Genomic DNA, 27247 nt, shown 5'->3' with positions numbered 1-27247 from the left:
TTTTTTTTTTTTTTGAGACAGAGTCTCACTCTGTTGCCTAGGCTGGAGTACAGTGGCACAATCTCAGCTTACTGCAACCTCTGCCTCCCGGGTTCAAGTGATTCTCTTGCCTCAGCCTCCCGAGTAGCTGGGATTACAGGAGCCCTCCACCACCCCCAGCTAATTTTTGTATTTTTAGTAGAGATGGGGTTTCACCATGTTGGCCAGGCTGGTCTTGAACTCCTGACCTCAAGTGATCCGTCTGCCTCGGTCTCCCAAAGTGCTGGGATTAAAGATGTGTTCAGTTATTGTAGAAGGTCACATAGCTATAAGTCATAGCATTGCCCTTCACTCTATGTACATATACCACTCATCTTTTACGTATGTATATTTTTTTAGTCACAAGAACTAAAACACAGTTATTGCTAAATGATGGAATCTGAGTACATGTGATATTTTCTTCATGTTTTCTATATTTTCTACATTGACCATGTAATCTTTAATAATAAAAAAATTATATACATTCATGTACTATGGGAAACAAGGAAGAAAAGAAAAAAATGTAAACTTTATTTACTTTCAATGTTAAAAAAAAACGGCTGCCAACAGAATAGAGTCTAATAACTTTATGTGGCACAAAATCCTTCACAGTCTATTTTGTCTACCTTGCCAATTTTATCTATATACATACTTTTCCTCCTTAAAGAGATTAAAATATAGCTACGTATTAGAATGTTTTTAAATGTCTGTGGCCAACTACAGGAGACTTAAAAAAATAGATAATTGTGAGATTTGTTTCTGAAGACTACATAGTTGTCAGATTATTAAACTTTGCTTCTTTTTTTTTTTGAGGAGTCTCGCTCTTTCACCCAGGCTGGAGTGCAGTGGCCCGATCTCGGCTCACTGCAGGCTCTGCCCCCCATGGTTCACGCCATTCTCCTGCCTTAGCCTCCTGCATAGCTGGGACTACAGGCGCCCGCCACCTCGCCCAGCCAATTTTTTGTATTTTTAGTAGAGGCGGGGTTTCACCGTGTTAGCCAGGATGGTCTCGATCTCCTGACCTCATGATCCTCCCGCCTTGGCCTCCCAAAGTGCTGGGATTACAGGCGTGAGCCACCATGCCCGGCCTAAACTTTGCTTCTTATTCTCTGATTTCCTGATTTTAGGATGCCAACCCTGTGGTAATTGAGCCATCATCTGTTTTGAATGGAGGAAAATACTCATTTGGAACTGCAGCCCATCCTATGGAGCAGATGGAAGATAGAATTGGAAGCAGCTTCAGTTATGTGAATACAACAGAAGAGAAATTTTCAGACAACATTTCTACTGCATCTGAAGCCTCAGAAACTGCTGGCAGTGGTAAATATGACCTATTCCCCTGAGGTTTATTGGTTTATTCCCCATGGATAGGTCTTTTTTTTTTTTTTTGAGATGGAGTTTCACTGTTTTGCCTAGGCTGGAGCTCAGTGGCGCGATCTCTGCTCACTGCAACCTCCACCTTCTGGGTTCAAGCGATTCTCCTGCCTCAGCCTCCTGAGTAGCTGTGATTACAGGTGCCTGCCACCACGCCTGGCTAATTTTTGTATTTTTTTAGTAGAGATGGGGTTTCACTATGTTGGCCAGGCTAGTCTTGAACTCCCGACCTCGTGATCTGCCTGCCTCGGCCTCCCAAAGTGCTGGGAATACAGGCGTGAGCCACCATGCCCGGCCTCCCCATGGATAGTTATTAAGGGAGTCTAATTTGACAGAGGCTGCAGTGAATACGGTAATAGGAGATCAGGCTTCCATTAACAGAAATAAGTTTTGAATGAAATGGTCAATTGTAAAATTCTTGAATACATTAGTATTTTTACACAGAAAACCTCTTTTCCATATTATACTTCATTAAATCTCTCAATATGGAAATATTTTCACTATTTTCTTTTGAGACAGGATCTCGCTCTGTTACCCAGGCTGGAGTGCAGTGGCATAATCATGGCTTACTGCAGCCTCTGCCTCCTGGCCTCAAGCAATTCTCCCATCTCAGCCTCCTAAGAAGCTGGGACTACAGGCACGTGCCACCATACCCAGCCATTTTTTTTGTTTTTATTTTAGGGATAGGGTTTTGCCATGTTGCCCAGGCTGGTCTCAAACTCCCAGGCTCAAGCGGTCCTCTGGCCTCAGCCTCTCAAAGTGCTGGGATTACAGGCATGAGCCATCACACGTGGCTATTTTCACTATTTTCATCAATCAAGCCCCATCTTTCCCTATTGCTATTAAATTATTTAGTCAGTAAATTTAAATTTTCAAAGATAGTCATCTCCAGGACTCTCTCTAGCCATAAACATAATTAAATTAAATGCACCTCACATCAGATTCTATGTATATTTCAGGCCAAAATATGGAGATTATTTTGTTAAAATACTGAGAAAGAATTCAGATGCCTCCCGTAATTCCCTTTAGGCCTTTGTACTTACCTAAAACTTCATGTTTCCACACCTACAAGGAAGATGCTATGGTATTTCTATGGCCCAGCTGAATTGAGTTGATTGCTGTTATTCTGGTACAGTAGCAGAACTCTCAGTCTTACCCTATTGTTATTTATTTATTTACTTAAACAGACAGGGTGTCGCTCTGTTGCCCAGGCTGTAGTGCAATGGCACGATCATAGCTCACTGTAACCTCCAGTTCCTGGGCTCAAAAGATCTTCCTGTCTTAGCCTACCTAGTAGCTAGGACTACAGGTGTACACTGCCACACACAGCTAATTTTTTAATTGTTTTGTAGAGATGAGGTCTCATGTTGCCTGTGCTGGTTGCAGTCTTCTGGCTTCAAGCAGTCCTCCAGCCTTGGCCTCCCAAAGTGCTGAGATTACAGGCATGAGCCATTGCGGCTGGCCTGTGTTATTATTTCTTCCAAGATGTTCTTTTCCTTTTCTGTGGAAGGTGTAAGCAAATTGGACAGAGCTAGCATTTTCTTTACAAAGCTCCTTGTAGAATCTGCTTCTTCTCTCCCTTTGTGGTATTACAAAGATCACTTAGCAATCCTAGAAGTGCTGTCATCAGCTTTAACATGAGGATTATTTCTTAACCCCATCTAAAGATCCTGTTTGGTATGTGCTTACCATATAACCTGTGACACCCAAAGGCTGCATACCACAGGCAGAAGGTTACAAAATGATGACTGCTAGATTGTTTACCAAAGATTAGCATGTAGTTGAGAGTTGAAATGCCTTAAAATACCACTGAGGTTCACAACTCTGAGCCGTGATTAATCATTTTCTGTGCATATTTTCCTATTGTAAAGATCATGTATTTCTTTCAAAAGAACTCGTGGACATTGAGTTCATAGATACAATAGGATCTAGCCCCCAGTACTCTTTTGTTGGAGTTCTTGTTTTAGTTTCCCTTTAATTTAGTGACTTCATATCACCATTATCTACCAAGAACATTTGGAATATTTTTCTAGTTTGAGGAAAATAATTACAGGATGCTATGTAGAAGCCCAGCTACTTAGCCCAGCTTTTCTCTTCTGTAATAACTAAAAATAAGAGATTCCATCCTCTTTTTTTTTCTATAGGCTTTCTGTATTCTGCCACACCAGGGGCAGATGTTTGCTTTGCTCGACAACATAACACTTCTGACAATAACAACCAGTGTTTGCTGGGAGCCAATGGGAATATTTTGTTGCACCTTAACCCTCAGAAACCAGGGGCTATTGATAATCAGCCATTAGTAACTCAAGAACCAGTAAAGGTAAGTAATTTTACATCTAAACTTAAAATTATTCTCTTTCAAGCTATTAATAAATTTCATTTCAGAGGTTTTAGCACATAGCAAAACATTGGTGGTTCATTTAATTACTCTATTATAGATGGACATCTCTTTGTATAGTACATTTCTGTGAGAATATTTATGATTTAGATCTTACATAGAAGTAGTTTAGTAACCCTTGGCAATATTGTTATTCTTACTTAGGACAGCTATTCTGAAAATGTTTCACATACGCTATGTATGAATTTTTTTTTCCAAACTAGTATTTTTTATTGTTTGAAAGAAATCTGTGAAGTTATTTCAAGTGCTTTAGTGATTTTTCCAAATGATATGCTTTCAGTTTCATTTCTTACATAGTTTATTTTGAAAGTCAAAAATAAAAATCTCTCATTAAAAATTCAGTTTTTTTGGCTGGACGTGGTGGCTCATGCCTGTAATCCTAGCACTTTGGGAGGCTGAGGTGGGCAGATCACCTGAGGTTAGGAGTTTGAGACCAGCCTGGCTAACACGGTGAAACCCCGTCTCTACTAAAAATACAAAAAATTAGCTGGGCGAGGTGGCAGGCGCCTGTAATCCCAGCTACTCAGGAGGCTGAGGCAGGAGAATCACTGGAACCCGGGAGGCGGAGGCTGCAGCAAACCAAGATCGCGCCACCGTACCCCAGCCTGGGTGATGGAACAAGACTCCATCTCCAAAAAAAAAAAAAAAATTAAGTTTTTCCAGCAACATGAAACTGGGTGGTGATATATGAGTTTGTTTTCCTGTATCTAGGTATTGCTGAGACCCAAAAACCTTTGTAATATTGAAAGTCAACATTGTCATTCTATTCTTTCTCAGGCTACATCATTAACACTAGAAGGAGGACGATTAAAACGAACTCCACAGCTGATTCATGGAAGAGATTATGAAATGGTCCCAGAACCTGTGTGGAGAGCACTTTATCACTGGTATGGAGCAAACCTGGCCCTACCTAGACCAGTAAGTATAGTTAATAGTGCCTTATATAAGGAGCAGTCATAGATGGGGGTCTTCTGTTACTTTTTATATATGACTCTCACTGACCACAAACTAGCTTTTACCTTGTGGTAGAAGAGTGTTCTGAACCTGTGTGGATTATTCAAACAATGTTAGGTTCCTTCACATTCATTCATTCATTCATTCATTCATAAATAAAGGCAAGGAAATAGGAGGCTGTTGAATGTGTTATCCACATAAAAGTAGACATCACCTAGGATATGCGGAACTTAGGCTGGAGGGGAAGACAGGCCAAGAGCCAGTGCCAAAAAGTTCAGTGAATGTAGGGCGTGATGCAGAGGTTATTTCTGAAACTACTATGCCCAACAATCACACAGGTATCTAGTTAGGGATTGGATTCTTCTTGTAGCTTTTGGTGGATTTTTGTGGTTTATGTTTTTGAAGGAGGGGCATATAAAAGATCACAACATATGATAACAGAATATTATATTAAAATATTAGTATATAGCACCATTTGTTGTGCTTACACAGTAAACAGCACTCGGTACTCTGGACACTCAGTTTTTACATTGTTGATGCAGTAAAATATAACAAGATGTTTTGGTGGGATTTGTTTTGGTATATTAAGAAACACTCTTTCGCCTGTAATCCCAGCACTTTGGGAGGCTGAGGCAGGCAGATCACGAGGTCAGGAGTTTGAGACCAGCTTGGCTAACATAGTGAAACCCCGTGTCTAATAAAAATACAAAAATTAGCCGGTGTGGTGGCACGCACCTGTAGTTCCAGCTCCTCAGTAGGCTGAGGCAGGAGAATCATCTGAACCCAGGAGGCAGAGGTTGCAGTGAGCCAAGACTGCACCATTGCACTCCTGCCTGGGTGACAGAGCGAGACTCCATCTCAAAAAAAAAAAAAAAAAAAAAGAAACATTCTTCCTTTTATAATGTCCAAGCTAAAACTTCCTTATGCCAGGAAGGTTTTGTATAGATGAGATATGGTACGTTAACTTCTAAAAAGAGTAAAAATCTGTTATAAAACAGACTAATGTAATTTTGATATTGATTTTGAGTTCTTAATAATTACGTTTATGAAAAATAACCTCAAGCTCCAGGGTTCGAACAATATTCCCACCTCAGCCTCCGCAATAGCTAAGACTACAGGCACACAACACCATAACAGCTAATTTTTAAATTTTTTTAAGAGACAGAATCTTGCTGTGTTGCCCAGGCTGGTCTCGAACTCCTGGTCTCAAGCAGTCCTTCTGCCTTGGCCTCCCAAAGTGCTGGTATTACAAGCATGAGCCACTGCACCTGGCCTGTAGTGTTGTTTTTATTTGATTCTTTATTGCTCCCTCTTGATACTAAAAAAAAAAAAGTTCTGTTGCAGAAGATATTGGTTTTGAGAGTAAAGGAAAATAAAGCCTGGTCACCTGAGACTTAAAAGACTCTGTAAGAGTTTCTGTTTTCAAGAATTTCAGTGTTGGCCGGGTGCGGTGGCTCACGCCTGTAATCCCAGCACTTTGGGAGGCCGAGGCGGGTGGATCACAAGGTCAGGAGATCAAGACCATCCTGGCTAACACAGTGAAACCCCGTCTCTACTAGAAATACAAAAACAAAATTAGCTGAGTGTGGTGGCGGGCGCCTGTATTCCCAGCTACTTGGGAGGCTGAGGTGGGAGAATGGCAAGAACCCGGGAGGCAGAGCTTGCAGTGAGCCGAGATTGGGCCACTGCACTCCAGCCTGGGCGACAGAGAGAGACTGTGTCTCAAAAAAAAAAAAAAAAAAAGTTTCAGTGTTAACCCTGCTATCCTTTTAGAACATGAAATTGATAATGTACTACTCTTACAACAATATTTTGATAATTAAATGTTTTTCTGTGTCTGTGGGCTTGTAAGCAGGTTAAAACTACTTAAAAATCCTGTTCCAACAATGTGAAATCTTGAGTTTTTTTTACATCCAAATTTTTTGTTTAAATCATAGACAAAACATATGTGAACAGACTGGTTATGCAAGTAGAACATAGTAAATTTTTATATGGGAACAGTTGTATCCTCACTACTAGTACAAAAATTAAAATTTAAGCAATTTATAATACTCTTCATATTAACGAAATGTGGATGTTTTTAAATGATGTCCAGTGATAAGGTTTTATGAGAGTAGTATACTTATACATTACTGGCAGTAGTGTAAATTGCTAAACTTTAGATGGCAGCATGACTATATAGCTAATGAATACTTCCATAGTTTTGACTTGTAACTCAATTTTTATGAATTTGTACTTAAAATATCAGTCATATACATGAAATATGTAAAAATGAAAAGACTTATGGTGTGAGGGTAGTAGAATTATAGATAATACTTAAAGGCTTTTTTTTTCCTCAGTGTTGTTACTTGCTTTTAAATAAAAGGGGAGAAGATATCTACAAGGAGTTATAATCTTAGGAAATGGGTTTCGGAGCAGGAATTTTACAGTAATCAGATCCATATAACTTAAATGTGTGAGTTTCAGTAATTACTGAACTGTAGCTAGTGAACTTGTTGGACATTTTGGTTTAGAAATAAATCTCAGAAGTTAGATTAAAATGGCGAGTTGTGTTTCTTTTTTTAGTGGTCTCTTTTTATCTTTTAAAACAATAGGTTATCAAGAACAGCAAGACAGACATCCCAGAGCTGGAATTATTTCCCCGCTATCTTCTCTTCCTGAGACAGCAGCCTGCCACTCGGACACAGCAGTCTAACATCTGGGTGAATATGGGTATGATGAGCCTGAGAATGTTTCCTCAGCATTTACCGAGAGGTAACTTAAGAATGCAGCAAGAATACCACACATTTCCTTAAAAAAAAAAAAAAAGGTGAAAACTACATTGCTCGAAGTCTGGTGCCACTGTATTGATACACATTCCCATCAGCTTTCCTATAGACTCAGTAATTAATTTTTACAGGGCTTAGATCTATGGTCACGCACAAGACTAGATGAGGGGTAGAAGCAAAAATCCCAACAGCAAACTGAGATGGGATGTTTCCTTTTCTACTTACAAAGAAAATAAATAGAAATAGATTTTACATGCTTTATGTCTTTGAGACAAGCCATTGTAAATTGTTACTAGACTAAGTAGTAGTATACCAGTCATTGGTCTTTTCAACTCCACTCAAATTTGTAAAAAGCAATTCCTTTTATACTGTCATCTTTTTTGTTTTTTAAGGTTTTTGCTGTTGTTTGGTTTTTTGGCAAAACATGATACATTTCTCATGCTTGATCTAAAGAGGCTTTATATAAGAGACAGAGAGTACAGAGCAAAAGGGATATTTTTGAAGATTAAAGTGATATATTTGCTTTGAAAAAACATCAAGCCTATCAAAATGACATATAAAGTAGTTCCCATTTTAATGTATAACATGCAAAAAGTTCCCCTTTCATTTCTCTATAAGGTTAAACTTTATTGATGGGCAAGACTTGCTCTGTGCTTTTGCTTTGCAAATATTTGAAATTATTCTTCAGCAGTAAAGAAATAATAAGCTGAGCACGGTGGCTCATGCCTGTAATCCCACAACTTGGGAGGCCGAGGTGGGCAGATTACTTGAGGTCAGGAGTTCAAGACCAGTCTGGCCAACATGAACCCTGTCTCTACTAAAAATACAAAAATTAGCTGAGCGTGGTGGTGCTGTAATTTCAGCTACTTGGGAGGCTGGGGCAAGAGAATCGCTTGAACCCAGGAGGTGGAGGTTGCAGTGAGCCAAGATCACACCGTTGCGCTCCAGCCTGGGTGACGGAGTGAGACTCTGTCTCAAAAAATAATATTAATAATAATGAGCAACCATTTATACAAATTCTCAGACTATGTTAACAATACCAGCATGTTATTATAATTAAAATAACTTAGTGTGCAAGAACTACCTCTAAACCCCAACCAAAATAAGTACTTGCTCTCTTTTGAAATTGAACAGTTAGTTTTGTATCTTCATTAAAGATTATATTCATATAATATATGACGATTCTTTTTTTTTTATTTTACTTTTTTTTTTGAGATGGAGTCTTGCTCTGTCGCCCAGGCTGGAGTGCAGTGGCCCAATCTCGGCTCACTGCAAGCTCTGCCTCCCAGATTCACGCCATTCTCCTGCCTCAGCCTCCCCAGTAGCTGGGACTACAGGTGCCCACCACCACGTCTGGCTAATTTTTTGCATTTTTAATAGAGACGGGGTTTCACCGTGTTAGCCAGGATGGTCTCAATCTCATGACCTCGTGATCCATCCACCTCGGCCTGTTTGGTAAGAATTTTTTCAATAGTGTTTCGTAATAATTATAGCAAAGCATTGGCCCCTGCCTGACAAACTTTGTCTTTGGGGAAAACAGCAAAATCAAAGAACAGTCAGGCTGGGCATGGTGGCTGATGCCTGTAATCCCAACAGTTTGGGAGGCTGGGGAGGAGGATCATTTGAAGCCAGGAGTTTGAGACCAGCCTGGGCAACATAGTAAGATCCTGTCTTTACAAAAAATTTTTTAAATTAGCTGGGCACAGTGGTGTGTCCTGTAGTCTCAGCTACTCAAGAGGCTGAGGTGGGAAGATCTGTTAAGCCCAGGAGTTCAAGGCTGTGGTGAGCTATGATTGTGCCACCATACTCCAGCCTGGGTAACAGAGCAAGAGCTTGTCTCTTAAAAAAAATAAAAAGTGAAGGAAATCATTTTTTAAAAAAGGAACAGTGAGATAGAACCTTTATGAAACATTCTTGATTTAATTTTCCATTAGAAGGATTAGCCTTGCTTCCATGGCACCCATTACAACTTTTTCAATTCTCTTTGAAAGATAACATGAGGCCAGGTGCAGTGACGCATGCCTGTAATCCCAGCACTTTGGGAGGCTGAGGCTGGTGAATCACCATAGGTCAGGAGTTCGAGACCAACCTGGTCAACATGGCGAAACCCCATCTTTACTAAAAATACAAAAATTAGCCAGGTGTGGTGGCAGGTGCCTGTAATCCCAGCTGTTTGGGAGGGTGAGGCATGAGAACTGCTTGAACCCAGGAGGCAGAGGTTGCAGTGAGCCGAGATCACACCACTGCACTCTAGCCTGGGCGATAGAGCGAAACTCTGTCTCAAAAAAATATATAAAAGAAAGATAACATGAGAAGCAAGATGTGTTGTTGCGCTTTTAGTAGGTATTCTTTGTAACTCTTGTGCTGATCCTAGATTTTTGCTGCTTCTATAAATTCCACTAGATTTGTTGGTGCTATTCAAAAGCACAAAAGTATGTATAACAAGTGGCTGCCTGCTTAATGAGCTATACTATAAAAACTTTCTAAAACTCAAAGTTTCATGTTGTGGCTTAGGACAATAGAGATTGACTTGAATACTATACTTCTATATGCTTCTGAATCCTAGAACTGCATATTTCAGATGCTCCAAATTTGGTTTTAATTTGAAATTTTATTCCTTGCTAATTAGTTATGAAATCAATCATTAATCATTTTAAAATTTATAAAAATATGCTTTCTTGCTGTAATCTTACAACTAATCCTAAAATGTATAATTGGAGAAATTTGCTCTTTTGTTTTCTTTTAGAGATTATCCTTTGCTTGCTGATTGTAAAAGATTTGCTTGCTATGTGTTTAAAAACTGATCATGGGTGGGGTTTTGTTCTGCCATAACATAATGTTCATCTTTCTCAAATACTCAATTTATTACAGCTGTTTACTAGGCTGTTTTATTCCTTTTGAAGTGACAAGTATTCAAACCTTCTTACATACAATTACTTAAATGTAGCCTTTTCTACAGACAAGGCTATAGAAGTCATTGTTTTTTAGGTGACTTTTTAGCCTACCTTAGGTGAGGGAATTCCTTTTCTGAAGTTCTAAAAAAGTAGATGATGCACATATTTTCTCAGCTTTATTTAGTGGGAAAGACTCACTAAAAGCATGTTTCAGGAAGAAAAAAGCTAACTCATGATTGAATGGGTAGAAAATTATTTGGAATGTACATTATATTGATAAGTTTATATTTTTAAGTTGGGTTGCTCAATAAAATACAGCCTCAGCAGAGAAGACTATTTTAAGCCACAGTTTCGTCTAGATTTTTGGCAGAATAGTTAACCAGGGTTTAATGATGTTTTTTTTTTTTTTTTCGCCACCTCTCTTTGATTTCCATAATCTCTTGTCATTTCATACCCCTCCCCTTTTGAAGTATGTAGTGAGACTTGATATATTCTTCCTTCACTCTTTACTCCTTTCCCCTGTATTACTACTCTTCTTGTTTCTACCTTTAGCCCTTCAGGAATTAAGGTCATGTCTGTCGTCATCTTACTGGGTGGACAGGCTAATACGATTTTTTTTTCCTTATTGGGCACTTATTTATTTGGCTATGGGAAACTTCTTGGCTTCAATTTGAAACTCTGTTTTGACCAAGTGTGGTAGCTCACACACTTGTAATCTCAGTTTGTAATCCCAGAACTTTGGGGGGCCAAGGTGAGAGGATTCCCTGAACCCTGGAGTTCAAGACCAGCCTGGGCAACCTAGAGCGACCCTGTCTCTACTTGGGAAGCTAAAGTGCGAGGATCACTTGAATGAGGGAGGTTAAGCCTGCAGTGAGCCATGATTGCTGCACCGCACTACAGCCTGAGCAACAGAATGAGACCTTATCTCAAATAATGATAATAATAAACTCTGTTTGGCTATGTGGAGTCTATACCTATTTAGAATTTTATGTCAAATTCTCTTTTTTTTAACTGATATGTAATAGATATACATATGTTTTCTGGTGCTGTTGTACCACTGTGCCAGATAATTGAGCTACTTAATGACTGAGAGTGATGGGATTAGTGATTCAAAGAAAGTTTAGGAAAGTGGACCAGGTGAATCCAATTATCTATCTGTGGGATTCAAATCCCATCTCATTTTATCTCCTCCACTGAGTTTTGTTTTTGTTTTTTTTTTTAACTGTCTTAATTTTTTTTTGCATTGAGTTTTATTTCATTTTGCTATTGACTGTGACTCAGCTGAGTGCAGCCAGATATCAATATCAATTGTTTTCTGGCATGTTCCTACTCTTCTTGGTATCCAAATATTGCCAATTATTTGGACCTTGGGCCTTGGGCCTTTGCTCATCTTTTCAGAGTTGAGGCTTTGGACTCACTTTAAAACACCTGGAAGGCTGGGCTTGGTGGCTCACGCCTGTGATCCCAGCACTTTGGGAAGCCGAGGCAGGTGGATCGCTTGAGCCCAGGAGTTAGAGACCAGCCAGGGCAACATGGCCAAGACCCTGTCTCTACCCAAAAATGTACAAAAATTAGCCAGATGTGGTGGCGTGCGCCTGTAGTACCAGCTACTCAGGAGGCTGAGGTGGGAGGATTGCTTGAGCCCTGGAGGTAGAGGCTGCAGTGAGCCAAAATCACAGCACCGCACTCTAGTCTGGCAACATAACAAGACTCCATCTATTAAAAACAAACAAACAAACAAAAAGAACTTGGGTCTCCTGCCTACATTTTAAAGCTTTTTGGTACTCTTCATTTATAAAATTATTACACCTGTAATTCTCATTTCTCATTATTATTTCCTAAAATAGTATGGTCCCCATTGCTGAGAGGGGTGCTTCTTTTTCACATCTGCCTTTTTTCTTACTGTGATTACTGTAACCATAGGAAATGTACCTTCTCCGAATGCACCTTTAAAGCGGGTATTAGCCTATACAGGCTGTTTTAGTCGAATGCAGACCATCAAGGAAATTCACGAATATCTATCTCAAAGGCTGCGCATTAAAGAGGAAGATATGCGTCTGTGGCTATACAACAGTGAGGTAAGAGGCATCTCAGAGTCATGGAGAGCCTGATTGTTGGTATTTGTTTAATTTGAAATAGTAAAAGAAATTTGCTAAACTTCTTTGTATTGTTCCAATTTTAGTACATATGTTGCCAAAGAGCACAAGGCTGATTAAGTGTTAAATCATATTTCATGAGTATGGGGATTTTGCCTATAGTAATTATGCTAAAAGCCATGTCTAGGATATCATTGAAAAGTTCATCTTTTAAGTTACTATATGTATACTTGTAATATTTGTCTCTGAGATCCATAATAGCAATTGATCACCATGGACAGTACCATAATTGATCACCATGGACAGTACCATCTTTCAAAGATTATTGTTACATATAAAGATTACATGTCACAAAGATTATACGTTACATTATAAACTAATGGTGTGGCCGAGCACAGTGGCTCAGGCCTGTAATCCCATCACTTTGGGAGGCCGAGGCGGCTGGAGCACCAGAGGTCAGGAGTTTGAGACCAGCCTGGCCAACGTGGTGAAACCCTGTCTCTACTAAAAATACAAAAATTAGTTGGGCGTGGCGGCGTGAGCCTGTAGCCCCAGCTACTCAGAAGGCTGAGGCAGGAGAATTGCTTGAACCCAGAGGCGGAGGTTGCAGTGAGCCGAGATAGCACCACTACACCCCAGCCTGGGCAACAGAGCCAGATTCCATCTTTAAAAAAAAGAAAAACTTATTCATGTAACCAAACACCACCTGTTCCCCAAAAACCTATTGAAATTTTAAAAAAGAGAAAGATAATGCTTATGAAATATACATTGTCTTTCTCTCATACTGCCACCTAAGTTATAAATATTTATGAATAACTATAGTAGGCCAGATATTTGTGATATAAATTATGTAACTACAAAGAAGTTTTTTTTAAATTGTTACTCATTTTTATCTCTGTATTTGTTTCAAGTTTACTAACCAAATAACAAAAACATTTCCTTCTCCTTACACAGAACTACCTTACTCTTCTGGATGATGAGGATCACCAATTGGAATATTTGAAAATCCAGGATGAACAACACCTGGTAATTGAAGGTACAAGATGGAAGCATGCATCTGTATTAAATTTTCAAGGGGAAGAATTTAAAGAGTTACTAATAACCCATTTTATAATTTTCTCCAAGACAACTATTATTTGATCATTATGTTTTTATGATAAAGAAACCCTTTGGAAAAAAAAGAAAAAGAAAACCCTTTGAACTCTTATGTAATCCTACCATACAATTTAGATTGCTTTAAAGGGAAAATATTCTGTTTTTAGTCATTGACTGACAAAGGATGGGTAGATAAAAACAAGTGAATTCAGTTTACAAATTTATAGTTCCTTAAAATTTTCAAGTTGCTGCTTTGAGTAAAGAGAACAATTTTCTTGCATAGTTAGTAGCACAGGCTTTCATTAGTCATCAGAATTGGCTACTCACTGACAGAGCTACTTGTATATTCATAGATTTACACACTGGCATGCACATGCCATTAAAAACTTTTTAAGTGTATCTTTTCCCATCAAGTTTTGTGGCAACGTTGTTAGCTGCCTTTGTATTAAAATGAATAGACCGGGCACAGTGGCTCACACCTGCAGTCCCAGCACTTTGGGAGGCTGAGACGGGTGGATCACTTGAGGTCAGGAGTTCCAGACCAGCCTGGCCGACATGGTGAAATCTGTCTCTGCTAAAAATACAAAAGTTAGCTGGGTGTGGTGGCACGTGCCTGTAGTCCCAGCTACTCAGGAAGCTGAGGCACGAGAATCAGTCAAGCCCAGGAGGCGGAGGTTGCAGTGACTCAAGATCACGTCACTGCACTCCAACCTGGGGGACAAAGCCAGACTGTCTCAAAAAAAAAAAAAAAAAAAAAAAAGAAAAGGAATAAATTACTCTGACAGTTGTTACAATTTAAGAAAGAATTATAATTTCTAATGTTTTAAGTATAAGAAATTCCATTGTTTCTGAACTTTAATTACTTCTGTTAGTGGTTGAGTATAATTTTACTTCAAGTAGGTAATTGAGGGACAAGATTATTCAAACCAACTGACTTTAAAATCCTCAATATGAAGAATAGGAATGGTTTTAGAGCCAATTACAGGCATGTGCTGCATAAAGATGTTTGTCAACAAAAGACCTGTATACAGCAGTGGTCCCATAAGATTATAATAGTGTATTTTTAGTTATACCTTTTCTATGTTCTAACATGTTTAGATACACAAATACCATTGTGTCACAGTTGCCTACAGTATTCAATACAGTAACATACTGTACAGGTTTGTAGCCAAGGAGCAACAGTCTATACCATACATAGCCTAGGTTTGTGTAGGTACATTCCGTGATGTTCACACAAAAACAAAATCACCTAATGATGCATTTCTCAGAATGTAACCCCATCGTTAAGCAATGCATGTACTAAAATTAACCAGATTTTAAAACTTCTGATTTAGGAATAAGATGTCTTTAAAAAAAAAAAGAAGAAGCAATCGAGTGGGTGTAAATTAGATAGATAAGAAATTAACACATTCCTATCTGTCCTTCCAGTTCGCAACAAAGATATGAGTTGGCCTGAGGAGATGTCTTTTATAGCAAATAGTAGTAAAATAGATAGACACAAGGGTAAGTCTCTGGTATTATTTTTTAAAGAGATTATTTTAAATGTATTCTTTTTTTTTTTTCTTCTCTCAACTATTAAAGTGCTAACAACTTTTGGTTTTCTAGTTCAAAAGTAATTAGGGCCTTCTTCTTTTTATTTTTTCCTGAAGCAGCATTTGGTGTTGGCAAACCCACCATCAAATTATTTTCTAAATTTCTTTCTAACTCTGCAATTAAATAATTTATGTGTTTTAAAAGACATACTAGAAGAAGAATTGTTTGAATTATTTTGAAAAATCATAGCAATTAAAAAGAATAATTGCTGCTTCTGGGTTACAAATGAGCATGGATCATCACTGTTGCCAGACACTCCATGAAAAGCTTTCTCTGGCATTTCAAAGACCTGCTAGAGAATTATTAGCACCATTTAGCTGATTATGAGAGTTATAAAAAATCTTTTCATTGAATATAAGTAACTGTTTGTGCCATGGTATATTACTACAGCTAAGCTTTGGTTCTCATATTGTTTGTTCCAGTTCCTACAGAAAAGGGAGCCACAGGTCTAAGCAACCTGGGAAACACATGCTTCATGAACTCAAGCATCCAGTGTGTTAGTAACACACAGCCACTGACACAGTATTTTATCTCAGGGAGACATCTTTATGAACTCAACAGGTAATCTTTCTTGAGTCACTGGCCTCTTAACCTGTGACTTTGATATAAACCCAATGTCACCTAAATTTCCTCTTTTTTCACCCTGCGGGAGAAAGATTTTATCTTATTTTCCCTATTTAATATGAAATAGGCCAAGGAATACATCTCTTGTTTCAATAAGAAAAGATATTTTGATGTGAGATGCAGGCATTTTTGTGCCCACATGATTGTGACTTATGAGAATCTTTGGCAACAAATTTTCCTCTCGAACTTCTAGGACAAATCCCATTGGTATGAAGGGGCATATGGCTAAATGCTATGGTGATTTAGTACAGGAACTTTGGAGTGGAACTCAGAAGAATGTTGCCCCATTAAAGCTTCGGGTAAGCAGGTTAAAATAATATAAAAGTATTTAATTCCTAAATAGTTGTTTAATCATTTTTCTCTACTTGTTTTTTGTGTTTAGCCTTTTAGCTTAATAAATGTTTTTGGATCCTTCACTTGGTATAAACAAGAGGCCAAATTCTTCTGCTTGTTTAAATATATGCAAAATACTACTGTATATGTAGTGGGTAGGATAAAGACCAAAGGTACACTCTAAATTCGGGATGTCATTCATTTTACTAATTTGTCAAACATCTTATATGAAGAGTAAACCTTTTTTGGTAATACTTCACTATTAGCAGTATTGTAACTACAAGGTGGACCTCAGAGTCTTATTAATTACATCCAATCCAATACATTTTCAACATAACTAAGATAGTTCTATCTGTAGAATACAAAGAAGTAGGCTGGATGCAGGGGCTCACGCCTGTAATCTCAGCACTTTGGGAGGCCGAGGTGGGTGGATCACTTGAGGCCAGGAGTTCAAGACCAGCCTGGACAACATGGCGAAACCCTCTCTCTACTAAAAAAAATTAGCCGGGCATAGTGGTGCATGCTTGTAATCCCAGCTACTTGGGAGGCTGAGGCACGAGAAATACTTGAACCTGGGAGGTGGTGTTTGCAATGAGCCAAGATCGCACCACTGTACTCCAGCCTGCGCAACAGACTAAGACTCTGTCTCCAAAAAGAAAAAAAAAAGTAGAAGGATGAATGAATGAAACTAATGAATATAAGTTTTATATTAATATCAGATGTAGTAGATTTTAGTGGTTAGGATTATTCATTATTTTTATTTAAATACAAAGCAAAAGCTTTTTATATTACAAATTATTAACTATAATAGCTACACATTTGACTACTTACCTCTTGCCAGGCACTATTCTAATTAACTTATATCCTCTAAATAATTCTATAATATAATGCAGTTAATAAAAGTTAGGATGCAACAATACCAGAAAATGTAATTGTTGAAGACAACATTACATTATATAAAATAATATATACAGATATTGTTTTATACATGTTATGTATTATTATATACACATTATTTTATGCATATGTTATGTATATATTATGTACCTGTAAAATATACATATTTTATATGCATATAAAAATGTGTAAAACATTATAGAACAGGATGTCTTTCAATGTGAGCAAATGCTGTTTTAATATTTCTGTCTTAAATAACATCTGTGTGCCTGAAGAACAGTTTGCTTACATGATACTGAACTGAGGACACAGTATTGCACAGTATTGGCCAAAATACTTCTTTTTTTTTTTTTGGGGTCATTTGACATTAAGATTCAAAAGATTTCATGGTTATCCAAAATATATTTGTTGAAATAGAGGCAGGCAGACTAAGTACTATACTATTTATTTTCTTACAATGGCTCTGATTGGATTATAGGACATATTCATTCCAAATTTTATGGGTAGGAAATAATGACTGTGACTTCTCTTATATTTGTAGTGGACCATAGCAAAATATGCTCCCAGGTTTAATGGGTTTCAGCAACAAGACTCCCAAGAACTTCTGGCTTTTCTCTTGGATGGTCTTCATGAAGATCTTAACCGAGTCCATGAAAAGCCATATGTGGAACTGAAGGACAGTGATGGGCGACCAGACTGGGAAGTAGCTGCAGAGGTTTGTCAGTTTTGAGTTTCTAATGTAAGCAATAGATAAAATGTTCTGGCCTCAAATACATGTAGCACAACTTAAATGCAAACTAAACTATTCTGAGATCAGAACTTTATGGCAAAAATGAAGGAATTTCTATTTCTATGCTTCATTCTTAGGCAATAATGCCAAAACAAAAATACCTTTAATGAAAATAGAAAACTGTTGCCATTTCACCTTGTAAACTTTATGGGACTGGATGTAGGAATAATTATCCAGTGGAATTTAAAGAGTCCCCATAATTGCTAAAGTAATGCATACAGTGACCTATAGGCATGCTTTATACTTGTTAATGGACAAATAACTTTAATATTTACCATTGTTACCTTGATAAGAACAAATGAAAAATAGGATTTTCCATCTCAATTTAATATTTTATGTTAAATGAAGAGTAAGGATTATATTCTTTACATTTAAATCCAATATATTTAACTAGTTTCTTTGAATTTACATAGAAATGCCTGCCTTTTGGATTTTGAGATAAAATTCTCATCTTTTTTATTGCAAGGCCTGGGACAACCATCTAAGAAGAAATAGATCAATTGTTGTGGATTTGTTCCATGGGCAGCTAAGATCTCAAGTAAAATGCAAGACATGTGGGCATATAAGTGTCCGATTTGACCCTTTCAATTTTTTGTCTTTGCCACTACCAATGGACAGTTATATGCACTTAGAAATAACAGGTACGTCACAAAGTTCTGAAAAATTACTTGACTCCATTAAATTTACTTTATTTAAATAGCCTGAATTTGTAAGCATAGTTATTTGCTTACAAATAAAGACTGGTAGTCAGCATATTATAACTGAGCAACCTAATTTTAGGCATGACTTGAGGTTTGAAAGATGTAGATTGGGGCATGTTTTTTTGGTTTCAAATATGCCAGCAACTCTCTTTAAAACCCTGCAAAGCCACTCATACTTTTATGTCAGATGAATACCAAAAAAATACTGATTTCACCTAATATTGTCCCTAAGTACCATCTGTTTTAGTGTTTACACATAAAAATTCTAGGCTGAAATATTTGCTATTATATTTATAGGTCAGATATATCTGTACACAGCATTTAAGACTTTCAATGAAACCTGCATTTTACCGTTAAAAGATCTTTTCTCTTTACTAGTGATTAAGTTAGATGGTACTACCCCTGTACGGTATGGACTAAGACTGAATATGGATGAAAAGTACACAGGTTTAAAAAAACAGCTGAGTGATCTCTGTGGACTTAATTCAGAACAAATCCTTCTAGCAGAAGTACATGGTTCCAACATAAAGGTAATGTTAACTACTCTAAGAAACTTTTGATTCTATCCTTCAAAGATGACATTTTTCTCAATTATTATGATCAGTTGTTAGGTTATGTGACCAAGAGAGATGCTAAAACATAATGAAAACTGAACAACAACAACAAAAAAAAATGCCAAGTTTTCCAACCCAGAAACTTAAGAGTTTTCTACCAGAATAAAGGGATAATACTGATGGTGGTATTTTTGAAGAAGGGAAATACGTAAGGCTACCTATATGGAGTGTTCTAGCTGTGTCACTATAGTATAGGTTTCCACCAAAGACTGCTGCTATTACCAAAGACTGCTGCTATTACACTTGACAGCTCTTCTATATTACCACTGTTACTAGAATTCTTCCTAGGTTAAAGTATTTTATGTATTTATGAATGTGTGTTTTTAGTATTTATGAATATATATACTTGGTCTTTTAACACACTAAGAAATTAAGAGTAAAGACAAATTGACACCAATCATGTCTTTCTACATACCAGCTGGGGAAACAAATAATCAATAAATATATTGCCTGCTCTAAATTAAGCTCCTGCAACTGGTATTATTTATATTCATCTTTGGGATTTCTGAACACACTCCCACCTCATTGACAATTTCTTAATATGAAATGCAAAAATGGAGTCTCTCAGGGTTGGAATTTAGATCCCTGAAACGGACAAAACTGAAGAAGTCAGTCATATACAACACACTTCTTCCTGTGAAAAGAGATAATAGTTCGAAAATTGAGGTCAGTTTTCCATTGTTTTTATCAAGCATTCATCCTTTATGTAGTTGAAAAATTATTCAATCATCTCGTTGGTTTTACGGATGAAAGCACCTAAGACATTCTTTTGAAATATGTTAGAGAACTTTTCCATTTTATCTGAAACATCTCCTGAAACATCTCCCCCTTCTCATCTTGCTGCTGTTTCTGTAGAACTTTCCTCAGGACAACCAAAAAGTACGACTCTCAGTGAGTGGATTTTTGTGTGCATTTGAAATTCCTGTCCCTGCGTCTCCAATTTCAGCTTCTAGTCCAACACAGACAGGTAAGATAGAACTAGAACTCCTTCTCATGATTGCACCTTTAAATATTTGTCTGAGTTGTCATCTTTTTTATATTTGTTCATGCTGAGGATATTATAGCAGAAGAATTTTGGAACCCAAGGGGGAAACCTTACTGATTATTCCATATTGTTTAGATGAGAAACCTAAAATTTAGAGAACCCAAGTGACTTTAGTTAGTTACCTTTAGTTAGGTAGTTGTTAGCTAATATACTCTTGGAATTCAGATCTCTTTGAACTTTTATCTAATACTAACATGGCAAAAGCTAGTATGAGAGGAACATACTACCAGAAAATATAAACAATAGATATAGCTAGAAAGAAATCCAATATTATATGTAATTTAATGTGGTCACTCACTGAGTCCTTTTAGCCACTAGTACGCTTTGTCTATTCTTTATATTACTTACAATTAGGTTAATTAGGCTAATTCCCCAACTATAAAGGGCTTTATGAGGCTCCCCTCATTGACATGTAGTAGGTAGATAGTCCCGACGGTGAGTTGGTGGATGATCTAATTTTAGTTTTAATTTAGAGCATCACTGTCCAATAGAATTCTGCAATGGTGGAAACTTCTGTGATCTTTGCCATCCAATACAGTATCCACCAGTCATGTGGACTGTTAAGCGCTCGAGATGTGGCTAGTGTGACTGAGAATAATGCATTTTTAATTTTTATTTTATTTAATTTATTTATTTTGAGAAACGGTCTCACTCTGTCACCCAGCCTGGAGTGCAGTGGCATCATCTTGGCTCACTGCAGCCTCTGCCTTATGGGCTGAAGCAATCCTCCCACCTCAGCCTCCCAAGTAGCTGGGACTACAAACATGTACCACCATGCCCAGCTATGGTGTATCTTTTGTAGAGATGGGTTTTCACCATGTTGCCTAGGCTGGTCACTAGCTCCTGGGCTCAAGGGATCTGCTACCTCAGCCCCCCGAAGTGCTAGGACTACAAATGTGAGCTGCCTCATCCAGCCTAATTTAAATTTTAAATGCAACATCTGGGTAGAGGTTACTGTATTGGACAATGTCTTCAAAGGCGAAGAGAAGGAAAAGAAAACAAGTAGTAGAACTGTTTGTGTGCTACAACATGGTGCTTATACAGGTTTCTGCAAAAATTCTGCTTAAGAGTTTCCAGCAGTTACTTTCCTTTTCATTTGGTCAAAAGTTTGAGTTAGGGAAGTAAAACTGGAAAATTGAAATCTTCCAATAAATCTAGAATTATTTATACTCTGATTTCTCCCTGCCCTGTGTTAAGAGACTACACTGTCTCTGGTCCTCAGGATACTTGAGAAAAGAGCAAAGATGAAAATACCACAAGCTTATGATGCTGTACTTATCTTTGAATTTGTAGATTTCTCCTCTTCGCCATCTACAAATGGAATGTTCACCCTAACTACCAATGGGGACCTACCCCGACCAATATTCATCCCCAATGGAATGCCAAACACTGTTGTGCCATGTGGAACTGAGAAGAACCTCACAAATGGAATGGTTAATGGTCACATGCCATCTCTTCCTGACAGCCCCTTTACAGGTTACATCATTGCAGTCCACCGAAAAATGGTTAGTTAAATGTTAGGCAACTCACTGCCAGTCTTGCTAGTGTCATTTGTGAAATAGCCATTTTCTGTCTTTGCAACATCATTGAATGCATTTTCTTCTCTTTTTTCTTTAATTTTTTAAAATTTAATAATTTTACAAATTTTATTTTTTTACTTTTTTATCCTGTCCTCAAAATCTGTTGCTATGAATGCATTTTTAATGTATTATATATGCTAATATAAGTGATCAGAGCCAGGATTTAGTATTACTTATGATGGCTAATGTATGAAATGACATTCCTCATCCGTATATTAAGAGGCAACAGGATAGTCAGTACATCTGAGTTACTACTTTCTTTAAAAATTTGTGTCTCCTGGCCGGGTGCAGTGGCTCATGCCTGTAATCCCAACACTTTGGGAGGCTGAAGCAGGAGGATCACCTTAGCTCAGGAGTTCAAGGCTAGCCTGGGCAACATAGTGAGACCTCATCTCTTCCAAAAAAAAAAAAAAAAAAAATTTTTTTTTTTTTTAACTAAGCAGCCATGATGGTGTGTGCCTATAGTCTCAACTACTCTGGAGGCTGAGGCAGGAGAATCACTTGAGACTAGGAGGTCAAAGCTGCAGTGAGCCATGCTTGCTTGCACCACTGCATTCTAGCCTGGGCAAGACCCTGTCTCAAAAAAAAAAAAAAGAAAGAAAGAAAAGAAAAGAAAAAGGAAAGAAAGAAAGAAAGAAAATGGTCGGGTGCGGTGGCTCACGCCTGTACTCCCCAGCACTTTGGGAGGCTGAAGCAGGGGGATCACCTGAGGTCAGGAGTTCGAGAACAGCCTGGCCAATGTGGTGAAACCCCATCTCTACTAAAAATAAAAAAATTAGCTAGGCATGGTGGCGTGCGCCTGTAGTTTCAGCTACTCGAGATGCTGAGGCAGGAGTATTGCTTGAACCAAGAGGCAGAGGTTGCAGTGAGCGAAGATTGCGCCACAGGACTCCAGCCTAGGTGGTAAAGTGAGACTTTGTCTCAAAAAAAAAAAAAAAAAAAAGTATCTCCTAAGCCAGACATGTTCAGGAGGATCCCTTGAGGACAGGATTTTGAAGCTATAATATGCTATGATGCTCACACCTGTAAATAACCACTCTACTCCAACCTGGGCAATAAGTGAGACCTTGTCTCTAAAAAAAAATTAGAAAAAAACAAAAACCAGCACACACAAAATTTATGTTTCCTGTGTGTTTATGTAGGTATGTATATCTTCACTGCCACATAAATACGGATGGCTTCGGAAAAGTTTTTTGTTTTGGGGTTGTTTTTTTTTTTTTTTCTTAGAGGACACAAGAATGTTCTTGGGCAAAATCAAGTTGTGCATAATTCCTCTCTTGATAGTCTAATATATCACTGTTGCATTAAAGGTTGACTCTTTCGTAAAAAAGGAAGGTTTGAAAACTGTGGTCAGTGGATAATTGTTAAAGAGGTAGTCTTCGGGTATAGTGGCAACTTGGTAGAGTAGAAAGGGCACTGAACTAGGAATTTAGCAACCTATGTTTTAGTTCTAATTCTGCCACTAGATAGCTGATTGAGCTCTTTGGACTTTAGTGTCCTGATTTTATAAAGGAAAGGAAAGGCCAGGCACAGTGGCTCACGCCTGTAATCCCAGCACTTTGGGAGGCCGAGGCGGGTGGATCATGAGGTCATGAGTTCGAGACCAGCCTGGCCAAGACGGTGAAACCCCGTCTCTATTAAAAATACAACAATCAGCCAGGCATGGTGGCACACGCCTGTAGTACCAGCTACTCAGGAGGCTGAGGCAGGAGACTCGCTTGAACCTGGGAGGCGGAGGTTGCAGTGAGCCGAGATCGTGCCATTGCACTCCAGCCTGGGCAACAAGAGTGAAACTCCGTCTGAAAATAAATAAATAAATAAATAAATAAATAAATAAATAAATAAAATAAAGGAAAGCAGGGCTTCTAGATCAAGTAAATTGATTGTATAGCAGCAACAAGAGAAAATGAAATTGTAAAAAAGGTACTGTATTGGTTTCTTAGGACTGTTACAACAAATTACCATAAATTTGGTGGCTTTAAACAACTGAAATATATTCTTTTTTTTTTTTTTTTGACAGAGTCTCGCTCTATCGCCCAGGCTGGAGTGCAGTGTGGCGCGATTTCTGCTCACTGCAGCCTCCGCCTCCTGGGTTCAAGCAATTCTCCTGCCTCAGCCTTCCGAGTAGATGGTACTACAGGCGCACGCCGCCATGCCTGGCTAATTTTTGTATTTTTAGTAGAGATGGGGTTTCACCATGTTGGCCAGGATGGTCTTGATCTGACCTCGTGATCTGCCTGCCTCGGCCTCCCAAAGTGCTGGGTTTACAGGTGTGAGCTACTGCACCCGGCCCAGAAATTTATTCTTTCACCTTCTGGAGGCCAGAAGTCTGAAACTAAGGTTTCAGTAGGGTGGGGGCTTCCTCCAAAGGTTCTAGGAGAGAATACTTTCTTGTCTCTTCTAACCTCTGGTGGCTCTAGGCATTCTTTGGCTTGTGACTGCATAACTGCAATCCCTGCCTCTTCATATGGCCTTCTCCTCTCTGTCTTTCTCTGATAAGGATACTTATCATTGAATTTAGGGCCCACCTAGATAATCCAGGATGATCTCATCTTGACATCCTCAACTTAATTATATCTACAAACATCCTTTTACCAAATTAGGTCACATTTACTGGTTCCAGGGGTTAGAACATGGATATATGGATATACTGTTTAGGGGCCAGCATTCAACTCAACTACAGATATTATTTATCTTAGTATCAAAAAAATTAAATGCTGAGAAAAAATTAAGTACCTAGGAATAAACTTTAAAAATGACACATAAGACATTTATATAGAAAATAAAATATTGATAGAAATTAAAGAAGACTTAAATATTGGAAGGAATAAACCATGTTCATGGATTAGAAGACTCAATATTTTAAGATATCAGTTCTCTACAAACTAATCTACAGATGACTTAATGCACAATCCCAATAAAAATGCAAAGTCTGCATGTGTTTGTGTGTGTGTGTGTGTGTGTGTGTGTGTGTGTGTGTGGTGTGTGAGTTGATAAGCTGATTCTCATATGTGGAAATACAAAGCACCAGGAATAACCAAGATACTCTTGAAGAAGAATAAGATATGAGGATATCATCAAGATTGGATATCATCCAGATATCAAGATTTATTTCACAAAGATATGATACTTAATGCCATATTGGTACAAGAAAAGACAAGTAGACCATTGGGATAGAATAGAGAGCCCAGAAACCAGTTCACAAATGTATGAACACCTGATATATAACAAAGATAACATTGCAGAGTGGTGAAAGAAAGACAGTTTTCTCAGCAAGTGGTGCTGGGACAATTAGATATCCATACAAAACTTGGCACCTACCTTTCATCACAATTCCAGGTGTTCTATAGAGCTAAATTTGAAAGCAAAACAATGAAACCGCCCTTGGAAGATAATCATGGTGAATACATTTCCTGACGCTACTCATAGAAAAGATTAAATTGGACTTCATTAAAATTGATAACTTGGCCGGGTGCGGTGGCTCACGCCTATAATCCCAGCACTTTGAGAGGCCGAGACGGATGGATCACAAGGTCAGGAGTTCAAGACCAGCCTGGCCAATATGGTGAAACTCCATCTCTACTAAAAATACAAAAATTAACTGGGCGTGATGGTGGGCACATGTAGTCCCAGCTACTCAGGAGGCTGAGGCAGGAGAATTGCTTGAACCCCAGAGGCAGAGGTTGCAATGGGCCGAGATTATGCCGTTGCATTCCAGCCTGGGCAACAGAGCGAGATTCCGTCTCAAAAAAAAAAAAAAAAAAAAAGTGATCAACGACACTAGTAATCAGTGAAATGTAAACTAAAACTATATGATGATATCAGTGCACTCACCTGAACAGGTAAAATTAAACAGACTGACAGAGTTGCTAAGTAGAGCAACAGGAACTCTCATACCATGCTGATGAGAATATAAATTAATACAACTACTTTGGAATACAATTTTCTAGTTAAAGATAAGCAGTTCTACCTGTAGGTATCCACCCAGAAGACATGTGTACCAGGAGATGTGTATAAGAATATTCGTAGTACCATTATCTATAGTAGCCCCAAAATGAAAACATTACATGTCCATTAGTTGAGAAGGGATTGGGAAGTTGGGATATATTAAGATAATGGAACATTATACAGGAATGAAAATGAATGGATTTGTAGTTATATCCAGTATAAATAAATCTCGTAAACCTAATGTTGATGGAAAGAAGCCAGACACAAAAGAATTAGGCTAGGCACAGTGGCTCACACCTGTAATCTCAGCATTTTGGGAGGCTGAGGTGAGCCGATTGCTTGAGCCCAGGAGTTTAAGACCAACCTGGGCAACATGGTGAAACCCCATCTCTACAGAAAATACAGAAATTAGCTGGCGTGGTGCCACACACCTGTAGTCCCAGCTACTCGGGAGGCTGAGGCAAGAGAATCTCTCAAGCCCAGAAGGTGGAGGTTGGAGCGAGCTGAGATCACACCACTACGCTCCAGCCTAGATGACAGAGCTAGACCCTGTTTCAAAAAACAAAAAACAAACAAAAAAAAATGAATTAAGTAATTCTATTTATAAATATAAAAACTTTTAAAACAGGGAAAATGAAATCTAGTGTTTACTTCTGCATAGGATATAAAACTGTAAAGAAAAGCAAGAAAGTGATTACTGTAACATTTAGAGTAATAGTTACCTTTGTGAGGAAGGGAGAATTTGTGATTTGGAGGAAGCAAATGGGAGGCTTTTGAGTGCTCACTTATTCTGTTTCTTAAACTCAGTGAAATGGAAAGCTAGTTGCTTTGTGATAATTATTTGAAATGTACTTTTTTTTTTTTTTTTTTGCAATGGAGTTTCGCTCTTGTTGCCCAGGCAGGAGTGCGGTGGCACAATCTCAACTCACTGCAACCTCCGCCTCCTGTATTCAAGTGATTCTCCTGCCTCAGCCTCCTGAGTAGCTGGGATTACAGGCATATGCAGCACCACGCCTGGCTAATTTTGTATTTTTAGTAGAGACAGGGTTTCTCTATGTTGGTCAGGCTGGTCTTGAACTCCCGACCTCAGGTGATCCACCCACCTTGGCCTCCCAAAGTGCTGGAATTACAGGTGTGAGCCACTGCATCCAGCCAGAAATGTACCCTTTTACCTCTGATTTTTATTTTTCTCTGCATTAGTAGCCCTTGGCTTAAAGTTTCTTTTTTTTTTTTTTTTTTGTTGAGACAGAGTCTTGCTGTTGTCGCCCAGGCTGGAGTGCAATGGCACGATATCGGCTCACTGTACTCTCTGCCTCCTGGGTTCAAGTGATTCTCCTGCCTCCGCCTCCCGAGTAGCTGGGACTACAGGTGCCTGCCACCATGCCCAGATAATTTTTGTATTTTTAGTAGAGACAGGGTTTCACCATATTGGCCAGGCTGGTCTCGAACTCCTGACCTCATGATCCGCCCGCCTCGGCCTCCTGAAGTGCTGGAATTACAGGCATGAGCCACTGCACCTGGCCCT

The 27247-nt window shown here is 38.4% G+C and overlaps 1 protein-coding gene across 2 annotated transcripts in view; it reads left to right on the top strand.

Annotated features, from left to right (window-relative positions):
- USP32 (ubiquitin specific peptidase 32) overlaps positions 1-27247 on the top strand; it is a 205409-nt gene that overhangs the window by 154823 nt on the left and 23339 nt on the right. For both annotated transcript variants that reach the window (XM_030828141.1, XM_030828142.1), the window contains exons 13-26: positions 1146-1338; positions 3537-3712; positions 4568-4708; positions 7339-7456; positions 12330-12484; positions 13457-13538; positions 15026-15100; positions 15613-15751; positions 16008-16113; positions 17586-17759; positions 18301-18475; positions 18914-19065; positions 20005-20116; positions 21488-21699. In XM_030828141.1, coding sequence (XP_030684001.1) covers positions 1146-1338; positions 3537-3712; positions 4568-4708; positions 7339-7456; positions 12330-12484; positions 13457-13538; positions 15026-15100; positions 15613-15751; positions 16008-16113; positions 17586-17759; positions 18301-18475; positions 18914-19065; positions 20005-20116; positions 21488-21699 — 2010 coding nt within the window. The remainder of the gene's footprint in view (positions 1-1145; positions 1339-3536; positions 3713-4567; positions 4709-7338; positions 7457-12329; positions 12485-13456; positions 13539-15025; positions 15101-15612; positions 15752-16007; positions 16114-17585; positions 17760-18300; positions 18476-18913; positions 19066-20004; positions 20117-21487; positions 21700-27247) is intronic.

Source organism: Nomascus leucogenys, chromosome 14 (genome assembly GCF_006542625.1).
Source record: "Nomascus leucogenys isolate Asia chromosome 14, Asia_NLE_v1, whole genome shotgun sequence".
NCBI classification, from domain to species: domain Eukaryota; kingdom Metazoa; phylum Chordata; class Mammalia; order Primates; family Hylobatidae; genus Nomascus; species Nomascus leucogenys.
The sequence above is the reverse complement of the archived record's forward strand: the minus strand, read 5'-3'. Positions and strand labels throughout refer to the sequence as shown.